At 42.2% G+C, this 24536-nt stretch overlaps 1 protein-coding gene across 3 annotated transcripts in view; it reads right to left on the bottom strand.

The window, feature by feature from the left end:
* Positions 1-24536, bottom strand: part of CDKL5 (cyclin dependent kinase like 5) — a 204067-nt gene that overhangs the window by 57891 nt on the left and 121640 nt on the right. For all 3 annotated transcript variants that reach the window (XM_054006740.1, XM_054006747.1, XM_054006732.1), the window contains exons 4-8: positions 18255-18300; positions 14027-14163; positions 10545-10665; positions 9037-9096; positions 1910-2000 (exon numbers count right to left, since the gene is read on the bottom strand). In XM_054006740.1, the coding sequence (XP_053862715.1) occupies positions 1910-2000; positions 9037-9096; positions 10545-10665; positions 14027-14163; positions 18255-18300 (455 nt within the window). The remainder of the gene's footprint in view (positions 1-1909; positions 2001-9036; positions 9097-10544; positions 10666-14026; positions 14164-18254; positions 18301-24536) is intronic.

The following is a 24536-nucleotide window of genomic DNA, read 5'->3' on the forward strand; positions in this document are numbered from 1 at the left end:
GAGGGGACTCTTTTGAACTTGGAATGGTTCCTGTCCGTTTTTATGGGTTCTTGTTCATAGAAAATCCATACAGGAGAAGGAGAGTCTGAGTTCAAGGGTCTGTCCGAGATCATTGCTACCTCAGAGGCTGGTTGTGGGGCTAGATGCTGAAGGCCCTGGTGCCGAAGCAGATCATGCCACCTACTCCATGAGGTACTACTTGAAGTAAGTCTTTCTAGAGAGCTGTTTTTTTTTTTTTTTTTTTTAAACAAAAACAAGTACCGCACCTCTCTTTGATATGCCCATCACCAAGGTATAAGAGGTAGCTCAGGTGGGTATCACTGAATGGGATAGCTACCCCACACAACAAATAATGTTTGAAGCCTGGTGAAGGCACGCCATTGATCTCTCTCCTAATACTATCTAAACTAATACTAACTAATGGGTACTACTGCTAAACTATAACCAACTATAAAGAACGAACTGCAAAAGCAAATATAGGAAAAAATTGCTAATTGCATAGTAACCGCAAGATAAACCTGACCAGGAGCTTCAACTCAGGCCACAGGTGGCAAGATGGAACTGAAGGGGGTTGGGGTGGCACCACCCCTAAATAGACTTGGCTGAGGCCACGGGGAGGCATAGGGCATGCATGCTGCTACAGAAAAAACTCTCCAGCTCTGGTTGCGTGCACCTGAGCTGAATACATGTGTGAACAACTCAAAGAAGAACTATTACTTGCGCTCTGGCTGCTCAGTGCCTGTGGCAAAGTTGCTGCCTCAATAGGCCTCCTGACTGGCTGTGATGAGGCAGCAACTTTTGCCTCAAGTTTCCTCCACTGTCTTTTGACCTTATTCTGCCATAGGAGTATTCTGACCCTCAGGCCAGACCACTTGGTAGAACCTGGCCTCTTCTGGGGCCGAAAAGTTCTACAGTAACGTATACAAAAACCAAACCTACAGCTCAACTAGGCTCAGCTGGCAGCCACCTTGTCACAGGCATGTCTCTGCTGCTTTAGACTGTGTTTCTGTGCCTTAATTGACCCCACAATACAGGGGTTGATCCACTCCCCTCCTTATTCAGGGGCTCAGGCAGGCTCCAGGCTCAGCCTCCAGCTCACCCCCGGAGAAGCTTGTCTGGTCTCCCCTTTTTCTTTCTCAGCCTTCCTTCAGGCTGCTTCTCACAATAGAGAAGTGGAGGAGTTCCATCTAGGATTCTTCTCCCCAGATGTGCTCTTTATTGAAACCAGCCCTGCTCTCCCCTAGCTATTTCGAATTAATCCTGGCCCATCTTTCAGGTGTTGCAGGCAGGTTAATTGACCTCTCGGGCCCATATTAACTCTTTCACATCACATTACAGAACCTTATGTGAAATGAACCGATGGCCTGCCACATGGACTTATGTCCTCCTGGCCAACAAAGAGACACCCTTAAAACTGACACCTTGCTTATTAGCCATCTTTGCAGAGCTGGCAAAGATGAAATGGAGACTGAAGTACGCTCTCAAGCCAGAGTGGTGGGATCCCTCTAAGGGTGAGGAGTGTTAGCAGTGCAGCGTGGAGCACTGTCTGTGCTGTATCCATTCTGTGGCTAACAAAAGATTTCACACTCCAGGTCTGTTTATCCAGCACCTTTCACAAGCACTAAATACCTTTTTTAAAAAAAATAAAGAGATGGTTTAAAACATAGTTATGATAATTTACTAATATGTAAACCTGAATCAAGATAGCAATTTGTTCAAAATGTGCTATCATATCATAGCATCAAGCCACCTTACAAGAAGCATAATCCATAGTAATTAATGAGACATAATCAATTTATTAACCAACTACCATATCCAATGGTTGATCCTCACAAAAGTACTTGAGTAAATGCATTGGGTCATACAAGATTTAGATCTCAGAGCTATTACTTCTGGAAAGTGTACTTACCCAAGCAAGAGTTCAGGTGAACGGTACCACCTGGTGGCCACATATTCTGTATAGTTTGCATTGCTTCCTTCTGATAGATTCCGAGCAAAGCCTGCAAAAAAGATAATACAAAAGATTATGTCTCCACCTAAATGAAGATTTACATACTACTATTGATTATTGTATTAAAGGTCAAATCAATTTTTCGTATCATCCGATTTAAAATGAATGCCTTAAATAAGTATTAAGTATAACTGATTAGTATTACATATTTCATTGTTACCCTATTGTTTCTTAAATATATGCGTATGTTCATGTATTGGTGAAAATCTGTGTTTCTGCTTCACTGACAAGTTCAACTGGCATCTGTCCCACAGAGGTCTATGCTTTTGGGTCTTCACCAGCATGGAACATTGTTGGATTGTTTAAACGGCCTCTCAGGAGGTTGCACTAGCTATATTCAAACTTAGGTATTAAGTCTCATTGTGAAATCCCATATGCAGCAGGAAAAGACATGTATCTGTAGAAGAAAGTTAGCGCTCTAACATACTCCATGAGTAGCGGGCTCACCAATAAGTGCTGCTTCTAGACACAGATTACAAATATGGTAAGGAAGGTCTTCGGTCTTTGACTGGCCAAACGACTCCATCTACTCCTTTTACATGAGAACCTAGCCACACAGATTCATGCATTGGTCACTTTCATGTTCGACTACTACAACTTATTGGGTTGAATATAACTACCACCCAAAAACTATAACCCATCAAAGGCCAGGACAAACACTTCATACGATGCTCAGCACACAACACTGGCTTCCTATCTGTTTGAGAACCAAATTTAACACAAGACTCTTAATGGATTAGGATCAGAGTCTCCCAGAGGCCATTAGTGTTTGTTTAGCACCAACAACGCGCTATATATTTGCAACTATACAAAGATGGTACCTGTAAGCAAGAGTTTCCAAAACAGACACAAAGAGGATGGTATATTAGAAAATCCAAAAGGAGGAATAATTTTGAATTTTTAAAATATTGTTACCCATCCACAACCCACCAAGTCAGCTGAATATCACAGGGAAACTCCAGCTGGTAAAGCCAATAATAAACACTTTAGGACAGATATTGTCAACATTTTTGTAAAGTGCCAAGCATGCTGTCATTGCTTGCTTGCTAGCTAGCTAAATAATTAATCAATCAATCAGGCAGGACTGGAGCCAGACAGATCTCAGCAACTAAACTCTGCATGTGGAACTCCTTACCAGAGAATAAATTGAGTCTAGTTATGTAATTCAAACTGAAATGCAGAGGCAAAATATTCATAACTCTCTCCTCCTGAGATATGGCTTTAGGGCCTGATAGACAGCCCACTGAAATCAAACCACAGAGTTCTTCCATTGGTTTGTAAGTGAGGAAGAAAGAATAAAAACTCTGGAATCCAGAAGAGCCTCAGAGCAGAGTTTCACTTTTGGACTTAGTAACTGCTCTCCCTCTCTGCTTTTGAATGCTCAGGTGGCAGCAGCACCTTCTTCCCTCTACCACCCTTCTTCTGTGTTTGCAAAGGCTGTGATCTTTATTCTGGATGCAGATCTCATTTCAGACCTTAGTCAGGCAGAGCTCAAATCCATGGTCCTCCAGGACATACTAAGTTCCACCCATTCTCCTAGATCTTTGAATAGAAGATGGATAGCAGAAATTATTTTTAGTCTGTTGGGTTGAGTTGATGATAAATTTGTTATTGATATAGGATTCATTTTATACTTGTGAAAAAAAATTATATTATTGTCCAGGTGCTTAGAGTTGGAAATGGGTCATTTTCTAAACCTAAAATTAATTAATTAAATATGTATAATTGCATAAATACACAGACAGTACTGCCTCAGCCAAAGGTGACATGGGCCATCATATTAATCATGTAAATGAAAAACCTTTCATTATAAGCTTGGAAGAGAGAAGCAAGAGAAGAAAATTCCTTTCAGCCCCAGGCTGGGTGCTGATTGTTTGACAGGAACACAATTCTGATACAGCAAAAGAATGAAAAATATCAACAAATCATAGTCAAGGAAGGATCTTCCATCCAAGCCAGCCCGCAGGAACTGAAAGGAAACTTGGTCATAATCAGGGATGCCTGGAAACACTGAATATCCATCATCAGCTAATGCAATCCTGAGGAAAATAAACAACTGACTAAAAATGCTCAGCTTTGACATGGTACAGCAATGGGAAAGGAAAATTAATACTATAGGCTTAATAAGTACACTGCTTACGTGAGAATCCACTTGATGGCAACCTGATTCTATCATATTACACTGGAAGATGGCTTACAAAATCCTTGACTGCTTGACACCTTTCTAAGAGGCACCCCACTGTCTATATTGTAAAGTGGCCTCAATTGGCAACAGATATATGTGGTTGTTTCTAAGTTTAACTATTAAAGTAATTCTACCACCACCCTTCTTTTCACCCCCCCCCTTTGCTAGTTACCCTAACTTTTATCATAACTAAAATTTTGATAACATTTTTGTGACAGGGACTTTGTCTTTTACTTGCTTTGTAATTTTTTCCTGTCAATTTAGGACTATACAAAAGCATCTAGCACACTTCTGCACACTCTGAAAACTCCATCCGAGTGCTTTAGCACATAAATTACACCACACGTAGCAGTGTATTCAACACATGAAAGCAACACATGCTAACAAAAAGTCCATGTATCTGCCACAGTGCAGATGTTTAACTGATAGGATGCCCCAACACAGTGGCAACAGGACAAACCTATATGATCTCATTATGTTGCTGAAGATCTACTAACACATCACTTCTCTTGTCCCAGTGGCTTCTCATACATCTCTACAAATTCACTGTACTGTGTTCTGTACATATGGTGGTGTGTAATATTAGGCTTGTGTGTAATAGTTGCCTGGATGTGTTGTGTGGGTGTAGTTTCTGCCAATAGGAATGAAGAAAGGAACAGTACTGAGTGTAGACTGATTGCGACAGATGTATCTGATTATTGCTGGAAGCTTTCTGGCATTCCAATTGGTGTATCGGCTGTGTTGATAGAATTCCCACCCCATTGCCAGAGCCTCTTATCCGAACAGTCTCCTAATATCTCCATGGTATTGGTCATCATGTGGTGCATAAGCATGTTGATGGATGACAGCTTGTTCAGTACTATGACACAGGCCGTATGGTATTCACAGCATTTTAATAAAGGAGCCAACCACCACGCCACAAAACATCTGCGTACAATTAACATAACATTCCTGTTCTGTCCCCACCCAACTTCCCCGTAGTAAAAAAGAAGGCAGGATATGCTATGACTATTATTTTTGCACTGTGCAGGGGTTTGTGAACACATGTGCTAATGCAGTTGTGGTTCTCTCTGGCCATACTTTGAGAATACAGTGGCTTTTCTGATTAGTGTACCAAGCATCTTCTGGACAAAGTAATAGGACCAGCCTCTGGCACCTATTATTTCAATCACTTTTGTATCAGTCTCTTTATCCTACCCAATCCATGTTTCCATTCATACATAGCATTACCAGTGTTTACCAGTGTGCAGGGGGATTACTGTCATTCAATTCCATTTAGGCATGAACAGTTTACATGCCAGACTCAATAGTCTCAATTCCATCTTTAAAAAAACCTCACAGTAAAAGATACTGTCTTAATTATCCATTTCTCAATGGCTTTGTCTATGCTAAGATTTAAGGTGTGATGCTGGCACATGTTAGCTAACATATGCTAATTAATACGTTGAAAATGTCTAGTGTAGACAAGACTTTAACTAGACCAGTTCAGCTTTGTCTACACTAGACATTTACTATGTATTGATTTGCATGTATTATCTAACATCACACCTTTAAATTCTAGTCTAAAGAAAGAAGGACAATATGTGCTTGAAACCTATATGGTTACAAAGTGCAATAAAAGCGTGCTTACTGGAATTGGTTGTATTAAGTAATGGCTTAATCTAGTCCAGAGGTAATCAATTTTTTTGGTCAAGGTCAAAATTTCTTGGCCAAGACATAGTCAAGATCCAGACTCCAGAGACAGTACTAAAAACAAACCAACAACAATAAAGATAATAATAAGTAAATAAAAAGATGTTGGGGTCTGTTCAAAAGCATCTGGTGGTCCAGATTTGGCTTCCACTCTGTCTATTGACTATGCCGATCCTAGTCTAACATTGTCTCTTTGTAGTAAAACTGAGTGAAGCTACTATAACTAATTCCAAATTAAGCAAAAGCAAATAAGCTTTCCTTTGTGATTTCAGTTCAACCAAACCTGAAATACAAAGCAAAATTCCAAGCATGTTATCCTATATAAATATATATATATATATAAAAAAACAAACAAACAAAAAGAGTTAGCATGAAAGGGATTAGGTACTGGTGCATTATGGTATGGCTTTCTTTTCTACTTAATGTAGGTAAAGTCTGGCCACTATTTATGGGGAATAAAATCACTGTGCTTACAGACTATATGAAGTAGCATAATTGCTTGAGACAAGCCAGGATTCATCATTATCAGTCTCTTAGTGGCAAAGCTGTCAACCAAAATATGAACACGTTTGCTTGGATTTTCATTTCCCTACAAAACTGTTCCATCCTTTCAGGTCTACGAATTCCTTTCTGGTGTAAAATAAATTGAGCTTAATTGAGACACTTCAATTTTGACTGAAGATTTCTGGGCTCATCATTTGTTGGAACGTGTAGTGTCTGTTGCCTATCCAGTCTTGGCTCACGCTAGCCGCTGCTCCAATTTCCCCTCTCAGTAATTCACAAAGGCTTTCATGTGTGCAACACCACCTCTAGAGATCTGGTTTACTCACAACATTCAAATGGGAAAACAAAACTCCCTAAAACTCCCTGGCTTTTCCTTCAGCCAAATGTTCATACACTTCAGCCTTGCTGGTTGGAACAGGGTCTCAGAACAGCTCAGGCCCTGTCCCTGGGAGCTAAGAAAAGCCTTTGCGTAGGGCTGCTCGCACCATCATTCTGCTCCCTATCAAGCAGCCACTCCCTATCTGAAATCTCTGTGGAGGACCCAAGGCCTCTTCTGGCTCTCTGCAGGGATCTCTTTTATGACCCAGATGCCTGATTTAGCCACGTGACCCATTTGTTACATAGAATCATAGAATATCAGGGTTGGAAGGGATCTCAGGAGGTCATCTAGTCCAACCCCCTGCTCAAAGCAGGACCAATTCCCAACTAAATCATCCCAGCCAGGGCTTTGTCAAGCCTGACCTTAAAAACCTCTAAGGAAGGAGATTCCACCACCTCCCTCGGTAACCCATTCCAGTGCTTCACCACCCTCCTAGTGAAAAAGTTTTTCCTAATATCCAACCTAAACCTCCCCAACTGCAACTTGAGACCATTACTCCTTGTTCTGCCATCAGGTACCACTGAGAACAGTCTAGATCCATCCTCTTTGGAATCCCCTTTCAGGTAGTTGAAGGCTGCTATCAAATCTCCCCTCATTCTTCTCTTCTGCAGACTAAACAATCCCAGTTCCCTCAGCCTCCACTCATAAGTCATGTGCTCCAGCCCCCTAATCATTTTTGCTGCCTTCCGCTGGACTCTTTCCAATTTTTCCACATCCTTCTTGTAGTGTGGGGCCCAAAACTGGACACAGTACTCCAGATGAGGCCTCACCAATGTCGAATAGAGGGGAATGATCACGTCCCTCGATCTGCTGGCAATGCCCCTACTTATACAGCCCAAAATGCCGTTAGCCTTCTTGGCAATAAGGGCACACTGTTGACTCACGTCCAGCTTCTCATCCACTGTAACCCTTAGGTCCTTTTCTGCAGAACTGCTTCCTAGCCATTCGGTCCCTAGTCTGTAACAGTGCATGGGATTCTTCCGTCCTAAGTGGAGGATTCTGCATTTGTCCTTGTTGAACCTCATCAGGTTTCTTGTGGCCCAATCCTCTAATTTGTCTAGGTCCCTCTGTATCCTGTCCCTACCCTCCAGCATATCTACCACTCCTCCCAGTTTAGTGTCATCTGCAAACTTGCTGAGAGTGCAATCCACACCATCCTCCAGATCATTAACATTCATTTTCTCATCCTGGGGAGGCAAGCTGCGTGTCATAAATAAGGCTAGGACTGATCTTCCTTTAAAAAGAGACTTGCTGCCTGTGAAAGCATGTTTAAGCAAAAATGGTTTGTGGGTTTTTTTGCAGTTTTGTTTTCTGAACAGCTCCTCCTCTTGGCCAAAATTAAAGAGGTTTGATTGGCAACTGGCATGGAAATAGCCCTCGCCAAGGAATGCCCTCGAGTACTCCTGTAAAATTGGTTTTCATTTGACTGGGTTAACGAAATTGTAAACTCGTTATGGACATAACAGTGTTTTACTCTGCGGTAATAAAGCACCCAGCAAAACGGGGCCTGATCTTGACTGGGGCTCAATAGGGACTACTCACATGTGTAAAGTTGCTCAGTACTTAAGGCTTTGCAGAATTAGAGCCTAAAGAGGCATAGTTAAGCACTCACAAGTCAGGAAATGCCATACTTAAAGTTGCACATGACCATAAGTCTGTCTCCTGGGCACATGTATTACAGTGCAGTCTTTAATTATATGATCACATATGGTTTCTCAAATACAGTATCATACTTTTTCTTCTTTCAAGCCTAAAGACATGTGTAGAATCTTGTAATATGGTGTACTATTTCATGTATGTCAGGCAGTCCACAAAAAACATTTATATACAGTAAACCAATACTTATTCAACATACTAAATTATTTATGATACAACAAAGAGTAATGAAAAATTACTGATGCGTGGGCCAAATAGGTCAACACAGTTAAGCATGCCTTATACTGGATTCATCCTCTGAACTGCACATAAGGAAATCTCTGCCAATAGTTGAAAAGGAAATGAATATTATAGGAATATGTCAACCAATCTTTGGGAACCATATTTTATTTATAGAATGAGTAAATTTAAAAACATACTTAACAACAGGTCCAAATCAAAGGTTAGAGATCTTTACAAATTAATGTGCTACCCAGAAATATGAACATAATGAATACTGACCACTAAAATGTGTTCAAAATACACATGCTGGAGAACTTGCAGATAAACAATGTGGAATTTTTAAGGTAAAAAGTGCTTCTTTCAAAAAATAAAAAGTAAGCAACTTACCAAAGTCACACAGCTTCAGAACGTCACAGTGGCTTATTAAGAGATTTTCTGGTTTGATATCTGAAATATCAGAGTAAGAGAAAAAAAAAAGTAAGACAGTTCCTAACGTCCATTTTTAATTTTCAACTTATTTAATTGTAAGAGAATTACAGTTATTCATACAGTGATAACAAAAATAGACCACAGTAGAAGTACTTGTAATCTGTACAACTAATTTTCAAACAATCCTGTAATTTTCTAAAGATGTAGAATTCATAGCTTCTGTATTGTGGTTTCTTTTTAAAAATTTCTCAGAAGAAACATGGGAAGAGTAAATCCGCACTTGCACTCATGCAAGGGCACAAAATCAACTTGTGCATGTGGAAATGTCATTAATTACCCAGTTTATTAGCAAAATGTAGGAAAATGTATAAGCTCAATATTTGTACACTTAAAATTACCTTCTGGGGCTCATTGTGTGTGTCTTCTAGAAATATTTTTGCTCTAGTTTCATAAACATATTGTTTACTCAGATACATTTTGTATAGTACCTATTGAGTGCATGCAACCTGTATAGAGTAGTTACATTTTTACAACGTACTTGAGAAAAGCTCTCTCCCCTGTATTTCATATTGAAATCATCCATTGGGGGAGGGAAAAAAAAACAAAAAAAACATGCACCTTGTGGAACCACACTGGAAAACAAGGCTTTATAAAGTAAGAACACAATAAAATTAGATAAAGTCTCACCTTACAGTACGTGTTACACAAATAATAAAGGATAAAGAGCAAGAGGGGAAAATGCGAGTCTTAATGAACATTTTCATAATTCCTTTTCCTTTGGCAAGGTCTCCATTGTAATTTTGTCTCATTATGCAAATGGTACAATTTTGTCTCTAATGATACCCAGGAGACAGCAGCCTATTATATTGATGAACAATATTTTAAAGTAGTCTTAGGGATCCCATGCTTTTGGTGGCTTCTAGGGAGAAACTTCAGCAGTCTTGTTTGAAGAGAAGTCTGTCTGCATGGGTATTTATATGCAGGGGCGGCTCTATGTATTTTGCTGTGCCAAGCACGGCAGTCAGGCCGCCTTCGGTGGCATGCCTGCGGGAGGTTTACCAGTCCCGCGCTTTCGGCGTACCCGCCGCCAAATTGCCACTGAAACCACGGGACCGGCGGACCTCCTGCAGGCATGCCGCCAAAGGCAGCCTGACTGCCGCCCTCACAGCGACCGGCAGGCCGCCCCCCGCGGCTTGCCACCCCAGGCACACACTTGATGCGCTGGTGCCTGGAGCACCCCTGGTAATATGGTAGTATCTGAAGTCATTTAGGTGACTTCAGGGCTTAGCTAAATTGAAATAATTTTTCTATACCCACTTAAATATGGTTTGTTTTAATAGAAACTTTTTGTTTAAAGTAAATCCAAACACATTTATGATAATATTTACAAGCTGTAGCTCTTTTCCCTATAAAAAGAAAATTACAACAAGGGGTTCATTTCCATGTGGAAAGCTATACACACTTACCTCTATGAACAATGTCATTCTTATGACACCAGTGAATCGCTTTGATTAATTGGTAGATATAGCTTTTTACTTTTTCAGGTGGAACTCCATTCGGCATTTCTTCTAGCAATTCAAGCATATTCTAAAATGTTTAAAATATAGATATTAATTGCTAAAAGTAGCTTGACCCATAATATGATTCTAACATACTAAAGTACTATAACCATGCCAGTAAATCTAGCTCCGCAAACCAGCAGTTTAATATCCAAGGGCCATAATCTAGCCATATATAGCCGGCTTTCATTCTAGACAAAAATCTAGTGAATACCATCTTCTGAAAAGGTAAACTAAAAGGCTCTTGTTAAAATAGAACTGCTTAAACCCCCAAATAATTAGCAGACTTATAGATTTAAACTTTTGCTCATTTTATTTACAAATAATTTCTTAGAACAGAATTCCCCTGCATGGTGTGACAACATGAACATTTCTCTAAAGCAGAGCATTTTACTAAATACCCTGCAATAGTTTATGCCAGTGCTTCCTAAACTTTTCAGCCAACTGTACCAGTTTCACATACTAAGGCCTTGTCTACACACAAAATTACACTGCTTTAACTATACCTATATAGCTACCTATTCCCATAGGGAAGGGAAAATAAACTGTAGCAGTATAAGGCACATTTACAGAATTTACATTTACACTGACATAACTGTGTCCACACTAAATGGTTGTACCAATTTAACTATTTCAGTAGGAAAAAAAAAAAATCAGACCCCCTAACCAAAATAGTTATATTGGTACAAAACTCTTGTGCAGCTAAGGCCTGAGATTTCAATTATACTGGCAAAGGCCTGCTACCTCCCAATCAACTTTGTGTGCAGAAATGTACAATAGAGATTAGTCTACGCTAAATCCCATTTGAATGGGTGGTAGGCAGCAGCTGCTCTCCAGAGTACAGTTTCATTAAGGTAGGAAGAGGGATATGAAATCATCAGCCTCAAAAGCCTGAAGTACCATTACTTGAACATATACCAATAGTTAATCACTGCTTATGGTGCTTGCAAGGGAAACAGAAAATTCTGATCCCTGTGCTGGAAAATGGAAAAAAAATATTTTTGGATATTTTGTTTTCCACAAAGTATACAGTTATTGATTTGGGAATTTACACAGATTTTAATATTTTCAAAAGCATTTCACTTCACCTTTGGTGCACATTATCTTCTACTTTACAATCTAGTTTTGAGGTTATTCTTGGAAGCTGTCTTAACGTATGTATACAAAATACAAAGCATACACTAAAATCAAAGTATTTTTTTAAAATGTGGTAGTATTCCAAAGGCACTTGAATGCTTTTCAATCTATTGATAGATTTAGTAATTTAAGATATGGGGTATGGGTTTTGTTAAATCCATATCTACAACATGGATAAATGATTACAGATATGTCTATTAAGACACTCTAATGGATTTAGACAAGAGTACTGTTCACTAGGAGGTACTGTAAAAACCTGGACAAATAGGACAGTAAATTCCTTAGTGTTCTAATCTGAACAAGAATAGCAGTATCAAGTGGGTGAAGCATAATCCTATATGCTTATTGACAACATCAGCTAAGGAGATGATGGAAAAAGAAGACTAGTTAATTTGGATTAGTGTAATCTGGATTTTAGTATTGCAGAGATAATACTCTTTAAAGGACAAAATGTGCTCATCAACCAGCAGAGAGGCTAAACAGAAATTGGCTAACTGTACAACGTTTTCTTCAATTCTTCTCCCTCTGCCTCACTTAAAATATAAGAATTGTCTACACATTTATCATGGCCCTGAAGAATGTCTGTAAGGGTCTGTGGAATTCATTTAACACATTCTGAAAGCAAGAATCATTTATAAACTGCTAAGTGTAATTGAAAATAGAGATGATAATTACAACAGCAATGATATCAAGCAAAAATTATACATAGCAGCTATCTTCATGATTTTTACTTTTTATTAACATAAAATTTTATGTTGGGTCACAAAAATACATTTCCTTCCTAACACAGGAAGGAAATGAATAATAGAAACATGTGAAACCTACTCTATTCTCTTGATATTTATTAATAATTCAAAATATGTGATTATTAAAATACACAGTTGAAATATTCATCTTTTTCCTTATGCTGGTCTTCTGTACTTTTGGTATAATAGTTTTAGCAATGTCAGCATTAATAAAAAACTATATAAAGTGAATAACTACAAATATAACTAAATATACAGCATCGTCCATATCCACATTTTTATACACACATACAGCTAACTTACAGAAGACTGCACTGATCATAGTGAGCACAGGTTAATTAAAGCAGGAACTTTAGAATCCAGACATTAAGGCTAGACAGGAACTAATGCAGTAGGAATTAACTGATTGTCAGGTAGTGCATCACAAAACTTATGGACAAAGAACCAGAATATGCAATATAGGACTTAGTGTCACCTCACCCTAGATGTAAAATGATCATCACATGATCATTTTATAATCTCAGATAAGGCAAGCAGGTAATGGTTAGGAGTCTCATGAATACTCATACAGGAAGCACTGCACACCTTGTTAGCTACAAATACGGGCAGGAAGGACTATATATATAGGGGCATTAAACTGAGGAGGACTAGTTCCAAGCTGGTCCACAGCACAGCACCAGAAGGACATAAAATTATGATTTTAGGAAAGAAAGCAAGGGCAGATGAAGGTTCCAGCAAAAATAAGTTTTTTTTGTTTTTGTTTTTTGTTTTTTTTCCCCAAATGAAAAGACAGAAACCAGAGTCTAGAATACAGAGCTACAGCCTACTCTTGCCCTATAGGGCTTACACAAATAGCAGATAACTATTCTGTCCTGGGCGGTCTCTCCTGAGAAGCAGATCAAGGTGTAATGGGTTCTGATGCAGTCAGGGATGGAAGGAATTTAAGTCAGTCATAAGGAGATTTTGTGAGGTCCTACAATTTAGTTCATTTCAAATATTTCAAGCTGTCTTCCAAAGATTAGATTTCTATGTGGAAAAAAAAAAATAAGAGCAACCCTATTTTTAACAACAAGAGGAGAAAGAGAAAGAACCACCAGTTACATGAGGACAAGCAATCTATGTTCCCGTTTCGGAAAACACACTATAGAAGGAATCTTGAGGTAAACACTTGACAACCATTCAACCTTCAAATTAAACTGGTTTATGGACCTTTGGGCAAAAGAACAAACAACCCTTTCTCAAATGACACATATTCCAGTCTAATAATGCTTGTTTGATTTAGTGTCTTCACTGTACTATGTAAATATTATTACTTATGTCATTTGTGTAATTTTCGTAGCAGAAGAAAGGACAACATATATACATTCTGTTTAGATTTGATTTCTTTTCTTGGTTTCCCATTCCTAGATTAAAATAGCTTCATTTTTAGAGTTCAAATCCCTGTATTTATTGTTCATAAATTACTTGATGATTTTGCCCTGAAAGAGATGTAAAAGATCAACTCACTTTTTCCACATATTCAAACACTAAATATAATTTTCCTCTTCTTCTGAAAGCTTCCTTCAGCTCCACTATGTTTTCCTGTTTCAAAGTGCGAAGCATTTTAAGCTCTCGTAAAGTGGTTTCTTTGACTTCTTCATTTTCTAGAATATAAACCATAGTAAGTGTGGTAAAACAAAACTTAGTACTAAGCAACAATAACCTTAGTAATCAAAGTTAACAATCTACACTAATGTACAAAATTCAGTGGACACTCACAGTAAAAAGCAATCTAAAAAACTGTAAGCTATTTAAGTGATTTGGGTACTAAATATATCTGCCTGTCCACATATAAAACTATTATAATGGACTTCAAGCACTCTAGTTTTAAACATTCCAAGAATAATCACTGCACACTTCTCTCTCTCTGATACCACTGATGAAGGTTTAGGATTTAACTTGGGCTAGGGTTACCATATCTCATAAATAAAAAAAGAGGACCCTCCACGGGCCATGGCCCCGCCCATTTGCCCACCCCTAGCCCCGCCCCAACTCCGCCCCTTCCCCCACCCTAACTCCGCCCCCTCCTCCCTCCCACTCCCAGCCAGGGGGAAAGGGCTGCCCCAGTGCTACCAGCTTCACGGTTTGCCGGGCAGCCCCCAGACCCTGCGCCCCCGGCCGGCGCTTCCCCAGCGCAGCTGGAGCCCCAGCGCGCAGGGTCTGGAGGCTGCCCAGCAAACCGTGAAGCTGGTAGCACTCGGGCTTTGGGCAGCCCCTATGCCTCCGGACCCTGCGCCCCCAGCCGGGCACTTCCCCTCCGGGGCTCCGGCGGCTCTGCGTAACTTACACTGTATAAGTTACACAGAGCCGAAGAGGAGCAGAGCCCCCGCAGCTGGAGGCTCTGCTCCTCTTAGGCTCTAAGAGCCGGGCTGCCCCAGCGCTACCGGCTTCGGGCAGCCCCCGTGCCTCCGGACCCTGCGCCGCCGGAGCCCGGGAGGGGAAGTGCCCGGCTGGCGGCGCAGGGTCCGGAGGCAAGGGGGCTGCCTGAAGCCGGTAGCTCTCGGGCAGCCCGGTTCTTAAACAGAGCCTCTGTGTCAGTTACACACAGCCCAGGGGGCTGGAGGCTTTGCTCCTCTTTGGCTCTGTGTAACTGACACTGGATCAGTTACACAGAGCCCCGGGGGCTGGAGGCTCCAGCCGCCCCGCTCTGTTTAAGAGCCGGGCTGCCCGAGCGCTACCGGCTTCGGGCAACCCCCGTGCCTCCAGATCCTGCACCCCCAGCTGGGCACTTCCCCTCCCGGGCTCCGGCGGCGCAGGGTCTGGAGGCACGGGGCTGCCCGAAGCCGGTAGCGCTCGGGCAGCCTGGCTCTTAAATAGAGCGGGGTCGGCTGGAGCCTTCAGCCGCCGGGGCTGTGTGTAACTGACACAGTGTCAGTTTAACAGAGCCCCAGCCACTGGAGGCTCTGTTTAAGAGCCGGGCTGCCCCAGAGCTACCGGCTTCGGGCAGCCCCGTGCCTGGAGACCCTGCGCCGCCGGAGCCCGGGACGGGAAGTGCCCGGCTGGAGGCGCAGGATCTGGAGGCACGGGGCTGCCCGAAGCCGGTAGCGCTTGGGCAGCCCGGCTCTTAAACAGAGCAGGGGCGGCTGGAGCCTCCAGCCGCCGGGGCTGTGTGTAACTGACACAGTGTCAGTTACACAGAGCCGCAGCCGCTGGAGGCTCTGTTTAAGAACCGGGCTGCCCCAGCGCTACCGGCTTCGGGCAGCCTCCTTGCCTCCAGACCCTGCGCCCCCAGCCGGGCACTTCCCCTCCCGGGCTCCGGCGGCGCAGGGTCTGGAGGCACGGGGCTGCCCGAAGCCGGTAGCGTTCAGGCAGCCCGGCTCTTAAACAGAGCCGCCATTTTCCCGGACATGTTCGGCTTTTTGGCAATTCCCCCCGGACGGGGGTTTGACTGCCGAAAAGCCGGACATGTCCGGGAAAAAGAGGATGTATGGTAACCCTAACTTGGGCTCCCTCTGCTGCTTGGCTGGCTCTGCATCAGAAGAGGGAAAATATTGTACAATCATGTGTAAACTTGATATCCCCAGGGGCAGCTTTATGTTTTTTGCCGCCCCAAGCACAGCTGTCAGGCGGCTTTTGGCGGCATGCCTACGGGAGGTCCGCCGGTGCCGGGCCTTCAGTGTCCCTGCCGCCGAAGCCGCAGGACCAGCAGACCTCCCGCAGGCATGCTGCCGAACACAGCCAGGCTGCCGCCCTCACAGCGACTGGCAGGCTGCCCCCTGTGGCTTGCCGCCCCAGGCACGCGCTTGCTGTACTGGTGCCTGGAGCCACCCCTGGATATCCCTCACTCCACCGCTCTTCAAATTTTTGGTTATCCGACAATTGTTTGCATTAACATGCTTTTCATCCTGAAGAATCTTAGCATGTGTTACCAATTATGTGTACACAGTGGACAGCATCAATGAAGTGGGAACTCAGTGCATAGCACGCTGCAAACAGTGGGGATAAAGGGCCATTTTTGGCCAACAATTTAAGGACAAACCCATACCACTCTGAAAAGTACCATAGATCTCTACCAGCCCTGTGGAGGAAAACAGAGCAGAGCACACAGAATTTCTGTTCTAAACATTTCACACAAAAGACTTTCAATATAGTGTTCAATGATACAGATACTCAATTCATCCATCTCAGAAGGCGCAAGGGCTAAAGTTGATGTAGTAAAGATTTGAACTGGTTGTTCTACAGCATCTAGGATTTCAATCTTAGATGACTTCTTTTAGAGTCTAAGCTCTTTAAGATAGGGACTGTCGTTTACTATAAGTTAGCACAATGGGGCTCTGACCTGGCTGTCCTCTGGGCAATAATGCAGTATAAATGTTAACTAAAATAATAAATAAATAAAGCAAGCCAGTCGGCCATTGTCTTCCATACTGTTAGGCTTGATAACATTCGGGTTTTTTTCCAGTGGATTATATTGATGTTTGGTTTAAAGCTTTTTTGGTTTTTATTGATTTATATGTATGGTGAAATTTATGTTGATTTGTGACATTTACTGACAAAAAGAAAGAAAAAAGAAAAAGATAATCATGCGTTCTATAAGTCACTCAATGGGGAGGAGGGATAGCTCAGTGGTTTGAGCATTGGCCTGCTAAACCCAGGGTTGTGAATTCAATCCTTGAGAGGGCCATTTAGAGATCTGGGGCAAAAATCTGTCTGGTGATTGGTCCTGCTTTGAGCAGGGGGTTGGACTAGATTGACTTCCGGAGATCCCTTCCAACCCTGACAGTCTATGATTCTAGTTCCTGAAATCTGGGCAGAATAAGCATCCTGTGGAGAGCTCAGATGGTTGTTTTCTACAATGGGGTTCTCTCTTCAACAGCCAGCTCCAGTTCTGAAAAACTATTCCGAAATATTGTGATTTGTTTGATAGGGATAATCACAATTCATTTCAGCCAGTATTTTCTGCTTCAGGTATAAAACAGGACTTGTGTATGACAAAGCTAAAAGACTTGCTGAATACATTATCCAGGCATCTTGGTGTTGGTCAGAGTTTGCACTGGATGAAGTGACACAGAGGTAAATTTAACTTCCCTGATACATTCGTGACAACCAATTGCATCTTCATTGGCCACATCCCATGGCAAACAGCATAGATAAAATATTTACCAAAATCTAATGGGTGGCATTTTTGAGCTTTATAATGAAGGTTATAATGAGCCATTAAGCCAACACAGCATAAGTGGTCAGACATAGCTGCAACATCCCAGGAAAGAATTATGCCTCTTTGGATAAAAATTCCTCAACTGCTACCCCTTTGATCTAGTGGGGAAGAAAGTCACTTCACACTTGGCTTATTCCTCTGCTTGTGCCTGGCCAGCTCTGATGGTCAGTGCATGGACAGTAGGGGGTGCAGCCTTTGCTCTGTTCATTTCCTTATCCTGTACACACTCCAGTCTCTACTCTTGCCACTCTGTCTGGTGCCATAATCCAGGAAATGCTAATATGGCTGCACAGGAGAGGAAGGTGGGGATGGGGATGCGGATGGGGAGTTTATTTCTTTTTGTGGCTACCTAGTTCAAGGGCACAGTCTAGCCTTCACACAGGAGCTAATGTATCAAAGCACAGGACACTAGTACAGCTAACACACCATCATTGAGGTTGTCATTTTTAAGTCATCTCTCATATGTGAGGTCTTGTATTTTCATCAAGTATCCGCAACATGTTTATTTACACAAATGATCACAGAGGAAGCAATTACCTTCACTGTCTTTGAATTTCTTGATGGCCACAATTTCATGTGTCTCCTATAAAACAAAAAACAAAACAAGAGATGACAAAGGCAAGATTTTTTTCTGAGCACTTGGATCAAACAAAATATCCAGATTAAATACAGTTTTCATTTTGCATTTGTAAAAGGCACACAAAAGCAAAAAAGAGTGAAATACAGAATCTAGTAAAAATCTAAATGATTAGCCAACTGCAATATACAAGCATATTCAGCAAATATGCAATTATTAGACACCGAAACATGAAACTCTTAAGTTAGACACCAAAAATGCATATTCAGATACATAAAATAATGGCCTTGTTTTCAAAGGAGTGAGCACCTGCAGCTCCCATTGCTCAGATGCTCTGAAAGTCAGGCCACTTATTTAGGTAATCAAAATATGGCTTTTGGTACCTATATTTGTGCATCAAAATTTAAAAATATTAGCTGATGGCCAAGTTTTGCAAGACTGATTAGTGATTTTGGGTCCCCAACTTGAAACACCTGGAAGGTGAGAGGTTTTTGGTACCTCCAGTTTGAGAGAGTTAAGGTACCTCAAGTTGGGCAGCCAAAACTAATCACCCCAAATCACTAGTCACTTTTGAAAATGTTGGCCTGTGTGCTTACCTCAGAACTCAGGTAACACAGCTTGAAAGAGCCTCTTGAGTAATCTAGTCCTGCCTCTGCACCCAGGAAGGATTCTCATCTAAACTGATCGTCACCACATGGTATCCATTTTACTCCTGAACATCTCTGGTTTATTTCTACTAGAGCATCCCATACCCTCCAAAACAAACATACAGCCTATTCACATAGGGCACATATGAATATAAAAGAAAGATTTACTTGCTGTCTCGTGTATGTGTCTGTGTAGGATGCTGCAACATGCTACAAGAAAGTCCCTATGCTACCAAATGTAGGAGGTACATCTCTTTTTAAAATACTAATATTTTAGAGAAGTAACAGCACTTCACACAATCCTGAGGTCTGTCAGCATACAGAGGCTGAATTAGGGGCCAGCAGCAAAACAGTTAAATCATTTTGGAACTTGTTCATACTTGTTATATTTACAAATGTGAAAACACGCACACAACTAATTATTAAAGCAGAACGTAGGAGCATCTGCTCTCTGTCCTTCAATGTCACCAAATGTCCACAATATGTGATCCTGAATGAAAACTTTATCAATCTATAAAAGCATGTTGGAAGACTACCATTTATTTCAGTGGGAATTGACTCAAGTCCTTTGAGATCCTTATGAAAGTCATTAATATTAGCAATAGTCAATAAAAAAGGCGTGGCATATTTATTTTAGAGCTGTTAGCATGGAAACATTAAAATACTCAGCCAGCTGTTCAGGGCACTCTGCCTTTCTCCGAGGCCCTACCCCTGCTCACTCCATCCCCCCTCCCTCCATTGCTCGCTCTCCCCCACCCTCCCTCACTTGCTCATTTTCACTGGGCTGGGGCGGGGGGTGGCATGCGGGAGGGGTGAGGGCTCCAGCTGGGGATAAGAGCTTGAGGGTGCGGCCAGAAATGAGGGGTTCAAGGTGCGGGAGGAGTTCCGTGCTGGGGCGAGGGATTGGGGTGCAAGAGGGAGTGAGGGATCCAGCTGGAGGTGTGGGCTCTGTGGTGCAGCGGGGGGGGGGCGCGACTCTGGGCTGGGGCAGGAAATTGGGGTACAGGAGGGGGCTCCGGGCAGAGGCAGTGGAGGGAGAGAATTGGGTGTGGGATCTGAGAAGGAGTTTGGGTGCAGAAGGGGGCTCAAGACTGGCATGTGGGAGGGGGTCAGAAGTGCAGGCTGTGGGTAGTGCTTACCTCAAGCAGCTCCCGGGAAGCGGCGACATGTCCGTCCAGCTCCTAGGCAGAAGGCTGGCCAGGGGGGCTCTGCTGTGCACTTCTCCCACCCGCAGATGCCACCTCTGCAGCTCCCATTGGCCATGGTTCCCAGCCACTGGGAGCTGTGGAGCCAGCGCTCAGGATGGGGACAGCTCGCAGAGCCCCTGTGGTTGGCCCTCCACCGAGGAGTCGGAGGGACATGTCGCCGCTTCCCAGGAGCTGCATGGAAGTGGGCAGAGAGCCTGCCGACCCCATTGCCCTGCCAACTGGAATTTTAACAGCCAGGTCAGCAGTGCTGACCGGAGCCGCCAGGATTCCTTTTCAACTAGGTGTTGTGGTAACCCTATGAAGCACCAGGCATGTTGTTCATGCTATGTGAAAACAAAATAAGTAATCATGTGACAATAAATTAATTCTGTGATCATCATACATGATATTTATACCAGATCTGGCAAGTGTTATGTTGTGCATTGATCTTAATGACCGACTATGGCCTCTAAATGACCTCACAGTCTCTAAATGTGAGATCATTTAGAGGCCATAGTCGGTCAGTAAGATCGGTAAGAGGAAAGTTAATTTAACAAAAGCAACTCATGTGGAAGTCATTTTTGCGGTTAGTTCCTGATCACCTCTCACAGTACATTGTCCTGCCAAAACCCATCCTAAATATACTGGCCTAATTTGAAAGCTCATGTGTTACGTAAATCCAGCTGAAATAAGACAACTGATCAAGAAAAAGCTCTGCTCACCAGTTACAGAAAAAAGGAATGACAAGGCGGAGGACAGAATATTGAATTGTAGTTAGAACTGCATTCTGAGAAGTTTGTATCCCTCACTTCAAATACAGCAGCACACATACAGGTGATTATAAATTAATTATTAATTAATTTAGTCTAACCTAAATTGAGCAAATTGTTCTTACTGGCTGTAACATCACCAATGAGTGACCTCAGTGTCAAAACTCAAATACATCTGTCCACCTTATAGAGCCATCTTTATGCAAAACCAAAGTTATTCATGGAGACTGCTCTGCTGACTGTTAATGTTAATGCCTCTTCCTGTCTCAGCAGAAAGGGGGGAAACTTGGTTTGGCAAACAAAGGAATGGACCAGCTTCTGGGAGGGGGAAGAGCTCATGCTCATACATACTGTGGCCAAGCTCTTTCTTGTGCCTCCATGTGCATGTGGATGTTTGTCTTAAGGAGGGACTCCTCTGCCTCCTACTGGCCAGGGGTGTGTGTGTGTGTCAGGGGGGACAATTATTGGAGTCAGCTAGACTCATGGTTCTCTCTCTGAACGTAAAGCAACCCCGCACCTAGGAGCTATCTTGTTGCTACTGCTGCCCTCCCACCTCCTATACTTGAGGCATACTGAGCTGTGTTTTTAGGATGGTGCGAGTCTGACTAATTGCCTGTTTTGGGGATCAGAAAATAATTTTTTCCAGTTGCTGCAAATAAACAGGGGTCTGGAGGGATTTTTGGCTTCCTTGCAGCATTATGCAGTCACAGTTTAAGTTAGGAGTAAGAACAGGAATTTTAATGTGAGGACGTAATATAGGAATGTTTAGTTCATTACAATTTGCAGCCAGCGTTGAGTGCAGATAAAGGCTAAAAGGGCCAGCGAGACTTTGGATATGGCTGGGGGTTCTTCTACCTGTAAATAGGGCTGCCAACCCTCCAGGATTGTCCTGGAATCTCCAGGAATTAAAGTTTGACAATCTTTAATTTAAGATCATTTGATGAAACCTCCAGGAATACGTCCAACTAAAATTGGCAACCCTACCTGTAAGGAGAAGGGGAGATCTGAAGTCTTCACAGACTGAGAGGCAAGGGAGAAAACTGAAAAGCGAGCTGAGTCCTAGATTATGTTTAAGAAGGTCCTCCACTAAGTATTGGTTACATGGTTTGAGCCCGTTAATCCCACACTGACCATAATTAAATGTCTGGTATATCAGAGGGGGCAAACCGATAACAATGGGAAGGGAGGCTAAGTTAATACAGTTGTGGCCTGCTACTTAAATCCACCTCTGTGCCTGCATTTCCTCTTCAATGGTGGGGAGTAAGGCTGAGGATTGCATCTGCCGAGTTCTGCATGTGGTGCATGCCTGGAATCTATGATCAAAAATCATTTTTCTGATCATTGGTGCAGGATCCCTATTAGATGAGTAAAGTTCTGGAACAGCCCTCCAATGGGAGTGGGGCGGGGCAAAAAACCTAACTGGCTTCAAGACTGAGCTTGAAAAGATTATGGAGTGGCTGGTATGACAGGACAGCCTACAATGGCATGTGGCCCATCAGTGACTGCCAGTGGCAAAAATCCACAACAACTGGAGATCGGACACTAGGTGGGGAGGGCTCTGAGAATTCTTTCCCAGATATCTGCCTGGTGGGTCTTGCCCATATGCTTAGGGTCTAACAGATTGCCATATTTGGGGCTGGGAAGGAATTTTCCCCCAGGTCAGATTGAAGTCTTTAAACCACGATTTGAGGACTTCAGTAACTCAGCCAGAATTTAGGGGTCTATTACAGGAGTGGGTGGGTGACGTTCTGTGGCCTGCAAGGTGCAAGAGGTCAGACTAGATGATCACAATGGTCCCTTCTGACCTTAAAGTCTATGAATCTAGATCAATTTCCTAGTATCAAAGCATTTGTATGTTTCTACCCAAGCAAATCATGAAAGATTACAACTGAAAGCACAGGTGTCACCTCATTTCTTATTCACTGTTAATTATGTAAAATTTCAATTGTGCAGGAAACCTTAAATTTAATTTGTTTCCTTCAGTTGGTTCCTTAAAAAGTCCCTAATGTCAATGGGGCAACTAATCAAGGAGTACAGTTTTACTCAACATAAGCAAGGGTGGCAGAACCTGTGGCCATTTTTTGTCTGGATAGAGAAACATGTCCTACCACCTTAACTTCTCTTTCTCTGACATGTCACACTTGCCAAGCTGAGCCTCATGTCAGGATTGGCAGAAAAGTCCTAGATTAAGAAAGAATCAATATGAACATGTTTTAATGGAGTAAAACAAGTTTCTCTTTATGTATCAAGGACCCATCTGTCAGCTCTGACCTCAGGCACAGAGCAGGAAACAAGTCCTTAAAAAATATAGCTAAGATGATGTATTTCAGAAACCAATTTATTTTGCTATACTGCTAGTACCTTGGGGTATATGTTTTAGTAACTAAGGCCTCAAAGTTATTACTGTTTAAAAACTGCCCAGTTCTAAATAGCCTTTATGAAATATAGGACAGAAGGCTGAGAGAAAAAATCTCAAGCGCTGATGGCAAGATTTCTTCTGGCTGTCTGATAAAACTTAAAGTTGCTGCAGCCTTTTACAAGAATGTACTGTTGGTGCAGTTGAAGAAACTTCCCTTCACCCCCCCCCCTCCCCCCCGTCTGTGAATGAATGAATTAAATAAATTATATCAAACGTGAAGACGTTATATGATGTTGCCTGATACCATAGAAAAAATAGGGAACTTGATGGACTCATACAGTGATTAAATGAAGTTATATGTATCAAAGGGAAATCAACTATAAGTGAAACAGTTTGGGCAAAACAATGTAAACTTTAATGGCAGGGCAATCCCACTAGGGAGGAAAAAACAAGTTGCTTTCACGTTGATTTCTTTTAGTTTAGTGACAAACTGAAGTAGTAAGGCTAATGTATCCAATCAAGCTTATGCTATCAAGTAAGAGAAATCAACCTGTGCTGAGACAGAAAATAGAAGGAACTGAAAACCAAATTATGTCTTTATAAGGACACTTGATCACAGAGTGGAATCATCAGAAATGTAACTGTGATTAATAATGCACAGACTCAGCCCATTCACAATACCAAGGACCCATCACTGTTAGAACAAGAACAGAAATGGAAGATTTATACAGCTGTTCTACAGAACAACAGTTCTTGAAGTGGCTTTGCATTGTATAATTAACAGTTAAAATATGTTTAAAGAGAATAAAATTTATATAAAAGTTCTTCCACATTCTATGAACTTTAAACTGGACATTTCCACAGCTAGCAGAGAGTTGATGGAGAAAATGTAACTTGAGCAAGCAAAATTGCAAAGTTGGCCCAGGAATGCACTACAGAGGGGCCCAATGAAACCGAACTGTGGAGATAAGTGACCAAAATAAACCAGATAGTGTTCAAGGTATGTCCCAATATGGTTGGACCAACAGCTATGGCCAATTTGTCTTACACTAGCTGTTCTGACAAGATATGTTGCACAAAGAGACTGGAAAATTTCAGCCCCAGTTGCCAGTACTCAAAAGGTGATGCCTCATTCCATGACTGGATAGTGAGACGGGACAGCTCTTCTTCGGAAGAGATATGGATTGCCATCTGATTGGTCCACACCAGCACTTCCAAGAAGAAGAGGAACCAAGTTGGACTACCCAGCAGAAATGGGATAAAATAGCCTGTCTCCTTC

The sequence above is a fragment of the Malaclemys terrapin genome, chromosome 1, assembly GCF_027887155.1.
Source record: "Malaclemys terrapin pileata isolate rMalTer1 chromosome 1, rMalTer1.hap1, whole genome shotgun sequence".
NCBI classification, from domain to species: Eukaryota; Metazoa; Chordata; order Testudines; family Emydidae; genus Malaclemys; species Malaclemys terrapin.